The 10,558-nt window shown below is 33.7% G+C and overlaps 1 protein-coding gene across 1 annotated transcript; it reads left to right on the top strand.

The window, feature by feature from the left end:
- Positions 1–6,234: 6,234 nt before the first annotated feature.
- On the top strand, positions 6,235–8,759 carry LOC142342187 (neuronal acetylcholine receptor subunit alpha-3-like). Its single transcript, XM_075393413.1, has 3 exons — positions 6,235–6,804; positions 7,067–7,272; positions 7,852–8,759. The coding sequence occupies exons 1-3, from the start codon at positions 6,395–6,397 to the stop codon at positions 8,475–8,477; spliced, it is 1,242 nt and encodes a 413-aa protein (XP_075249528.1). The 5' UTR covers positions 6,235–6,394; the 3' UTR covers positions 8,478–8,759.
- The last annotated feature ends 1,799 nt before the right edge of the window (positions 8,760–10,558 follow it).

Consider the following 10,558-nt stretch of genomic DNA (forward strand, 5'->3'; position numbering starts at 1 on the left):
CCGGCCACAACACCGCCAACACTACACATTCAAAATTAACTGAAGGCGGAACACCGCACAGTTTTTTTTGAATGTGTAGTGTTGGCGGTGTTGTGGCCGGACGTCAGAGAAGCAAACTAATCAGCTTCTGGTACAATTGGAAAAAAGAGGAATATAGAGAGCATAGCTCTAAAATGCATTGACATTTTTAAACGAAAAACTCAGGGCCATTAAAACCAGTAGCTGTCAACTGAAGAAAATGAATAGGTTGGTTTATAACTTCATTGGAAGCCAGAAGTCAAAAATAGAAGTTTACTTCTGGCTTCATAAAAAGAGAACAGTATTGAAGCAATTAGAAAGATAAAGTATCAAATTGATTCGCTTTCAATGTCAATAGGCTTTTTAATTAGTGTGATAAAGTGAAATTATCTTAAAAGATACAAATATGTGCAAATAACAAAAATCACATCAAATTTTTGATATTTAAACTAGATTCGTATTGTCAAAGTCATAAAACCACCAATTTCAAGATTAAACTACAAGGCATATTAGAATTCGTTTAACTTGAAATCAGATGTGACCTATCAATGAGAAGACTCAGCTATAAGTTCACAGAAATGCGTTTGGAAAGGTGATAGATTTCAAATATTAACTGATATTTTTTACACAAATATATTGAAACTCGTAAAAGCGAATCGTTATCAAATGAAAGAATTAAATATGTTTACGACTACTTTATATTCACAATTGGATAATTGTTTTATGAGAAAAAATCATAAGACCGCAAAAAGAACAACAAAAACATGCAAAACTCAAGAATTCACTAAAAGTTGACAAAAGTTTCGTGATGCTATGAAGCCGTGAACTTTCTGAAAAACCAGAATTTGTTCATTGGGTCTCATTTAAACAGAAATGGGATCCGAAACAAAAACGTAAATTCAGACCGAAAACTGACTTGATTGTAACGGACAAAAAAAGCGAAAACTGTTTAAAAAAATTACAGTTGCAGTGTACCTTCCACAATTTTTTTGGATTGAAAATTTAAAATGTGAGCATAACTAGCCCGCTAGTGCCAGACATATACTAAGTCACCTAGTTTTTCTAAAATTAGCGTCATGCATAAATTGAGATCAAAATTGTAGCTTATCAAAACTAAACAATACTTTTTGTTTAAACATCGATTTAAATAAGCAAAAAATCTACGAAAATTTGATTGCAGAAAATTCTCAAGGGGTGCCGAAAAACTCCTCGCTTGAGTTTACAAGGAACATGCCCACACAATTTAGATTTGTATGTCAGGTATATTTGAACAGAGTAGGCTAAAAAAGGCTATTTTTGTGCCTTTTTTGATGAAAATTGCAAGGTTTTAAAATTTAAAAATTTATCCAGAAGCTTTGCCAAAAAAGTCTGATGAACCAATTGAGCCAATTTTCTATATCTTTAAAAAGAAAAACATTAACACTATTGCCAACTTTTTAAAAAAGTTTAGCAAAATTGATTAAAAAAATTTGGGAAATATTTAGGAAAATGTGAACAAACACAACGGTAATCTTCAAAATGTTCGCAAAACCTTAAATTTCGATAACTCAATAAAATCGACAGAATTTCAAGGAACGTCTGTAAAAAATTTTTTCGCTGACTAGCTTTCCAATGGTACTTCGCGCAAAATTGTACTATGAATAAAAGTGAAATTAGGCAGTAAGATGGAAACTAGGCACAAGTCACGTTATTTCTTTGATAGGTATGAATGGAAATCTAGATGATGATACTGTTTTATTTCGATACATCAATTTGCGCTCAAGATGGTCTTAATGGTCCATAAGTGCTCTAACCATAAATCGATTTGTCAAAAATCTCAAATTGCATAGTTTGGTCACTTTTTTGGTGTGATTTGTTATAGGTTATTGACAAGAGAAAACTCAGAAATGAGAAACGAAAATACGTGACACTTTCAAGAGCTTGCAAAACTTTTGAAAAAAAAATCTCTTCTTTTCCTTCTTTAATTTAGAATATGGTTTTGTTTCAAATGAAACGTTCAACGACAAGCAAAATTTAACTGGCATGTGTTAAAATGCTTTCAAATCATTTAAATATTATGGTTATTTTGTCTTTTCCCACAAAATAATTGGGGTCAATAAAATTTTTTGGAATTAAGTTATAAATTTTTGTTTCCTTTACTTCTAAATGATGTTCTAATGACTATTTCTTAACAATATGTTTACCAGTTAAAAGTGTTTCCGGTTGTACTGGTTTTGCGGCGTGAATACTCTTGAGGCATCATATTTTTACAGTCTCGATGGAGAAAAATTATTTTTGTTGAGAAATTTGACAAACAATACATTTATTTTTAAATTTTAATTTAGTTCAGTTGGTAATTGAGCTGATCTTTTCGTCAATTAACTTAAACTTTTTTGTTTTAAGTTTGTGAATCAAGTGTAAAATTTTTTTTAATGGTTTTTCGGCAGATACGACTCATCGATTTGATTCCGGAAGAATTCCGGCTATTCTTACACTAAGATCTGTTCAAAATTTCTATCGAATTTTAAGTCAAATTGAAGTGACAAACTTGCTCACGGCTTAACAGGAAGTGCAGTGAAGTAGCATGACTTTTTTTAACGTTGAAGGAGAAAACCGTGTCGAAACAAAAATTCCCTTTCTCGATTGTGGTTTTCCCACTTTTCGCATATTGACTAATTTCTTGATCAGAATTTTCTTTTTTTCTTCTCATTTGCTCATTGCCGTATTTATTCATTGGGTGTCACTTAAACGGAAATGGGATCTGCATTAATAGAAACATAAATTTAAAACTGACTTGAGAGTAGCTAAAATAAAAAAGAAAAAAGTTTTTCGAAACAGAAATTTCAATATGGGGAAACACTTAAATTCTTAAATTGTGCTTCAGTTCATTTGTTTATCGAGCTAAATTTTTGTTCATTTAACCAAAAATTTTTAATTAGTTTTATTTTTGTGATTCTAGTGTAAAATTTTTCTTGAAGGGTTTTTTCGGCAGATACGACTCATCTGTTTTACGCTGTTCACATTTTCTGTTCGCATTTTCCGTGGAACCTTAAATCAAATTGAAGTGAGTGACGAATTTGCTCACGGTTTAACAGGAAGTGCAGTGAAGTAGCTAGTGGTTTATTGACGAGGAGTTTTTATGACTTTTTTTAACGTATAAATAGAAAACTGTAGGCGCTTTTTGGCCGTCTGAAGAGGAGGCATTGTTTTTTTCTGTTTTTTTTCTCCAAAGTTCAATTACTGTTTTGATTTCGAAGGGATTGATGCCAACAAAAAGAATAAAATAAAAGAATAAAACTGATGATGTCTGAAAAAAACGGTTTGTCTATGTTTGTGTAATCTAACTGGGTAGTCACACAGGAAGACAAATTTTGCTCTTCACTTTTTTTCTCGAGAACTTTATTACTAGTTTTTTCAATATAATTCTTTTTGCGACAAGAATTTTTTTCTATGTTTTTTCTGTGTATATATGAGTCTACATATTACTTTTTTTTGTTTTTATCTTAAAGTTGATATTTCGCAGAGCAAATACTTGTTAGATTCCATCTTTGAAAGTTACTTTTGATTTAACTTCAGGAGATGTCTCGTTATAATTTTTTATTTAATTACAATTTTTAATGATAGAGGAGGTTATTTTTTAAGTTAGCTACATTTTAGGTATCCCTAATTTCTTTTATTATAATTTCATAATTTCCGTTCCAATATTGATATTTTGATGGGAGAAACCAATTTTAGCATCAGCTTTTGCTGCTTTAATTTGTACAGTCTTTTAATCGAACGTCCATTTCACTATCTGCGGAATTTTTCATACACACAAGTAGTTTCTCATAGTCAAGCGTGGTTTTCTTCAGTCTTTAAATTCATGATAAGTTTATATTTTTAGCAATAGGCTTTTTTAAGCAATCTATTTTAATTACAAGTAAGATTTTTGTTTCAATTAAAAACTTTTGACTCCTAGTTTTTCATTGTTATTTTGAAAAAAACTTGTTTAGTAAGCAACCACAACTGTCCTATGGCAATCTAGCACCAATAGTTCAAATTACTGCCCCTTCTGAAACCCGGTCAATTTTTGTTGAGTTAGCAGACTTCTGGTTTTCAACTATTCATGAAAAGCGCAATTCACAAGTTGACCTTTTGATTTGTTTTAATGAAAATGGTTGGCCTATCTTATCGTTTATTAAATATTATAGCGTTCTGTTCTCTTCGTTTTACGAAAAATCGAGACATATTGCTCAAATTGTTGTGTTTATAAGAACAGAGTTTAAATCAAAAACAGCTTAAAGAAGCTTTCAAAAACAGCAGATTTTTTTTAATCTAAAATGAAGATGAAAAAAAAGTTTTTAGTTGTATTTGTAGTTGCCTGAAAATTTTCGTTTTTATTCAATATTGTAAACCATATTTAAAGACTTCATTTATGTAGGAGAGGCCAAGAAAGAAAAGTCTCAACAAATAAAATCAATTAACAACTATCCTTCAAAGCTTAACTAAATAAAACAAAAATTTGTTATTAAACCTGTAAATGTTTTACAATTTACATCCGATTTTCTCAGGGAATTTACACACTTTTTTCTGCTCAGCTTCTAGTATTGCTAATTGGATAACGGCCGCCACAAATACCGAAACTACAGAGTCTTTATAAGTATTTAACCGTCGACTTTGTGAACACTTTAGACTTAGTCTAAGAGCTAGTCATAAGCCTCGTGATTTGATAGTCGTGTTGCTTGACTCAATTTTATTCACGTACGAGCCTAGAACTTGCTGTTGGAGAAAATCAGTTTTTCAGCTCAACAAGTGCGATTCAAGCCGTTTTTCTTCAACAATATTTTCTCTCTTTCTCTCTGTCTCCTCCGCTTCTCCTCCACTAAGCGGGGAAACACTGCAGCAATTGTAAGTCTGCTGATTGTATAGCAAAATAAAATTAGGGTAATATTTACATCCAGCAGTAAGATGGTTTTAATTACTTGATTTAGATTAGATAACCCACCATATTTTCAACGTAGGATTTACCCCCAATTGTGCTCTATCTTTTTTATCTGATTTTTAATTAATCTTTACATCTAATCACTTTTATTTCTAGCAAATCACACATAGGCAATTAGAAAAGGACATTGTGAGCATATAGTGAGACTTATTTTAGCACTTAATTAAGGTCACTTAAATAATATTGGTTTAACTCTAGTATGGTCTCAATGTAAGCACACGCGTGTTATTTGTCGATAATTTATCAGAAACTAAATTTAAAAAACTGATTTGTACTACTTGGATTACCGCTTGAAGTTTTGCGCAATAGAAGTGTCAAAGCTTTGAAATATAACAAACATCACAATTTAGTTCTAAAAATATGGGTTTCTAATGCTCGTTTTGAGTATCGTGAATTCTTTCCGTTGTCTGAAATAGTATCCAAAAGCTGCCAACTTTAAATCAATTACTTTAAATCAATCAACTTAAAGCAATTTTGCTGTAAAAACCCCTCTTTATAATTGGCAAATAATTGCATTATATATATATATATATATATATATATATATATATATATATATATATATATACATATATACATACATACATACATACAAACACACACACACACACACACACACACACACACACACACACACACACACACACATATATATATATATATATATATATAAATATTCATCTGTAATCTGTACGAGATGAATATGCGTGCTTTTTTTCATTAAGGACGTTTTAAATGGAAATTTGCTTGATAGAAGATATGGATTTATTGCTGACCGTTTATGAAATAATAATTCAAACCTTATATAAAAGGAATGTCCTAAAATGTAAGACCTGTCCTGACACTGCAAATCAAAATATGTCAGTTTGGAGACATTGACGCGATCTTGACAACCATCAATTCCCGAAGATTGCCCTAAGTGCCAAAATTTTGCCTTTAGAAGCTGAAATTGTGGTTTTGTCCATTATCGGGGTCGGTTTGTAAAATCATGTTCGCTATTGTTCTCTTATGCCTCTCGGATAAATATAACTTTGCGGTACTTAAATATTGAATCATCTCAGACTATAATCTTATCAAAATGTTTTTCTCGAACAGTTGAAGTCTAAATATACTTTCATTAGTGACATGACATGTTCATGGCACGTTTATCAATATTTGGCTGATAACATTGCAAACTTGTTTGTTCAAAATCGTGTTCTACCGATCCCTCCTCCATTTGACAATGAGATTATTTCAACAAGATAACATAACCAAATCAAAGAAAACTTAAAATAAAATTACTCAACGTGAATACAGTCAGTTTCAAATCTGCCAATCTGCCAAACAGTTTACTGACCTGGTTACTCAGTTTTTGGAACCAAATTTTTCCTCAGTAGGTTCCTCAATTTCAAAATTTTGGTAACTTTGTTTCCTAAAATGTCGGTGTGCAAAATTTTGCTGGCATCAGTCCTATTTCCTCTAATCCTGTGCGATGAAGAAGTTGCAGACTACTATAAAAAGACATCTGTCCAGGAGTCTCTGCTGGATGGGTACAGCCGGTTCATCCGACCTGTCAAGTCCACCCAGACACCAGTCAACGTAACTTTTGGTGTCTCACTCTACCGTCTGGCAGGATTTGACGTAAAAGCAGAAACCATGACAACGTTGCTATGGCAACGCATATTCTGGACGGATGAAATTCTACAGTGGAACCTAGCCGACAGTGGTGACGCGAGTGTTCTGAGATTTGAGATGAATACAGTTTGGAGACCAGACATTTTCCCATTCAATGACGTTAACTCATATGATCCGAATATGTACGAGGATGCGATTCCTATCAAAGTTACGTAAGTAGTTGAGTTCATCTTAATGTTTTTCATTGTCTAACAAATCACTCTTGATGATTATTCAAATGATCAGATATGAACTTTTGCTTTTTTCCTCATCGCCGGAGAATCAAAATGGAAAAATAGGCTCCGATTCGTTATTTATCTTCACGCACCAGTTGAAAGAGTCTAATTTGAAGAAATAACTGTTTCTGACTCGGGTTTATAATACTGTAGATGTGTTTGAAATATGGGTGATAATTAGGATTTTATTATTGGGTAGGAATGAAGGGAACGCGATGTGGTTCCAGCCAGTGGTGTTGACTTCCACCTGTTCGATGGATGTGCGAGATTTCCCCTACGACACGCAAAGGTGCACAATCTCGTATGGACCATGGCAGCACACAGCTGACGAAGTTGACATCTTCTGTGAGAAGGACACAGTTGATGTCTTATCCTACACCGAACATACCCAATGGGTTCTTCGAGGTTTGCTTCTATTACCAAATTTAGGTTTAATTGGACAACAATATTTTACAAAACAATTTTTTATATTTGTAAAATTTTTTTCAACTTCAAAAAGCATGGGGGCGCAAAAATTGGTCACTTTAGGAGAAACTTCAATAAGACAACGACATTTATTAATAATAAAACTTATAACACACTTAAAAATTGCAAATTAAATGATTGAGAATTTCACTTTTCGATTTGTGTACCCATCTAACAAAGACAACAGATCACATGTAATTGCTATAATACAAAATTTCAGTCTTCATATACACAAAAGCCTTGAGATTTTGTCAATTTTCTAAAGGAGATCAAATGGAACAAAGACTAAGGGGTTCTATTATGAGCTATCAAATAAATATATAAACAAATAAATATATAAAATTACCCCCATTACCCCCCTCCCACAGCATCGAATTACCCCCCATTACCCCCAAAATGATGCAAGAGTTTTGCGAGGAACTGGCTAAAAAACCCTAAATCTTACATCCTTTTGGGGTAAAAATTCGATAGGTGATTGCTCAAAAAGGAGCGTTTAAATGTTTGTTTTTGTTGATTCAGAGACAAGTTGTGAACGTCTGGAGGATTATTTTCAAGAAAAAAGATTCAGCCATCTTCAATACGAGCTTGTTTTCGAACGCCTGAACACATTCTACACAAAGAACCTGTTGTTGCCGAATGCACTGTTGTTGGGAGTGACTGCTCTGGTGTTCTTCCTGCCGGTGGACTGTGGGGAGAGGATTGGGTACGGGGTCACCCTCACCCTCGCCCTCTGTGTCAACCTCATGATAGTCACCGAGTACATACCCGAGACATCCCGCACCTTCCCAGACGTGGGAAACTACTTCCTAAACTCCATCATACTATCCACTCTTGCCATCATACTTGCAGCTCTGTCTATCAACGCACACGACTGGTACGAAAACAGGCGAGGGGACGATGAAGATGCTAATGACGAACACCCTGGAGAAAACAACAAAGTGAACCATTCGAAAGATTGGGAGGAAGAGAAAGAGCGAAGAGCTAAAGAGTCTTGGCTGGAGTGGATTCGAAACAAAAGATTTCTCGAACAAACGGGAAAGTATTCGCCTATCACTAAAATCGACTGGTTTGTGGGTGTGATATACCTTCTCATTGTCAATCTTTATTCATTATTTTTTGTGATTTCTCTCGCGTACCTGAAATGATACAAAACGCCGTTAATTATATCCAATACGCCCTCTACAAACTTTTGCCAACTGATATTCAGATATTGGATCCATCAGGATGCTATTAATCATCGACTGCGATTGTGATACATAACTGAACAAATTTGCATATCTGTTTACGCCTGACTTTTAGAAAAAAATTTAACTTTGCTCAACTGTGCATAAATCTTTCTGTCAACATTTTGAATTTATTATCATGATGTAATTGGATTGATATGATTATGTTGGTACTGAACAAAATTTTTAAAACTATGAATTTTGTCTATTGCCATTAAATCAAAAAGCCCGAAATGAGATCTGGGAATGAAAAAGCAGTTGGGTTGATAGTTTTCCCAAGATGAAGTCTGTGAATCAGATTTTCCAGATGGAATTGGGTATGAGCCAGACGGATTTGGGTCGCGAGGGAGGATCTGACCTAACAGACCCAAACGAAACCATGGCACAAACCAGTCAGACTCGGACCCTGAGCCAGGCTGAATAGACCCCTGCCAATCACATCAAAAAGTTTTGTACCACATAAAAAAAATAGTTTATGCGTTTCAATTTTCGAGGCCGAAAATTACCTTGAACTATTTTGACTGCTTTTTTAATAAAAAAAACTGTCAAATCCAAGAACTATGCAGTTTTCAGTAATCAATTGTTGGTGTTTATTTCGGTGTTTGTTCAATCGCCTAAAGTTACGTTGCAAAGATGCTTAAAATCAGATCCTGCTTACAAAAATGGTCATTTCAGGATTTAAATATTTTCTTTGCAGAGGAAGGGCTAAGCCTTGAATATGTATATGTACACAAAAAAAGGTATATGTGAGTTTCCGTGAATAATATACAGGTAGGGCCATGTGCCGGTAAAATTTACCAGCATTTTGTACCCCAAAATTACTTGCCTACACATCATTCAGGATACTTGTAATTTTTTCAATTCATGGCATAAATTAGAAGCAAAAAATTTCCAGAAAAACTGCATTTTGAAATAATAATATGTAAGCCATCATTTTTTACAGCAAAGAACATTTCGTGGAGTTTCAATATGATTTGTTCCAAGCTGGAATGAAATGAACTGTAATTTTTATTTTCTTCATTATTAAACTACTTCTTAAACACTGCAAAATTTCAATTTTGAATCTGGGACTTGTGAATTGGGCAGGGAATTTTTATTTGAAAAAAAGTACTGGTGAACAGAAAAAGTTTTGTGATTTTGACCCAAATTAAACCTCAGAGTACCCTTGCTGTGAGAGTATATTACATGAAAAATTAAGATAAAATGTGCATCTAATTTATCCTTAATTTGTCCGGTGCAGGTAAATTACAGGTAGTTTGTGCGGGAGCACTGCCTGTTTTTTTAGGTAATTTTAGCTGAATTTGCTGTTACATTCAGGTACTGTTCAGGTAGCTTGCAGAAACGCCAAAAGTCGTGAACAGTTCAAGATAAATTACCGGAATTTTTCAGGTAATTTTACCTGCACAGTTTTTAGATTGTATTTGAGTTTTCATTCGAACTAACTGTCCTGCTATTACCTCTACAAAGTGGTTCAAAAACTGAAAAAGCTTTTTTACTTGAATATAAAAAAGGGGCATTGACCAGACCTAAGAAACCAAGGTATAGGCAGTTGCCAGACCAAAGAAAATGAAGTATGTGTATAGGCCAGACCCAACAGACCAAAATCAGGTATTGACCTGACCAAAAACTGGCAAGTGCAAGACCGAACGGACGCAATTCCGGCCAGATGAAGCGACGCGACCGAAATTTGTCCAGACTATCAGCTCGCTTGCAGCTCCGTCTGGCCCCTAGTTGTCTTGGATCGAGAACGTCGTGTTAGTTTTTTGTTGATGACGCACCGTTTTTATCAATATAACTACGGTTTTTGGTCATTTTTCTTTCATGACTTTTTACACTGTTATATTGTAAAAAATGTCCCTTTTAACATTTTTCTTGTGGTTTATAACATAGACCCGTAAACTCTAATTGGATTGAGCTACGTATGCCTCACATGTTTTCTTGGATTTGAGTTTCAAATGTAGATAAACATTCTTAGTGTATGAATACTTTTTTACAGTAAATAA

This window comes from Convolutriloba macropyga, chromosome 7 (assembly GCF_964194025.1).
Source record: "Convolutriloba macropyga chromosome 7, txConMacr16.3, whole genome shotgun sequence".
Taxonomy (NCBI): Eukaryota; Metazoa; Xenacoelomorpha; order Acoela; family Convolutidae; genus Convolutriloba; species Convolutriloba macropyga.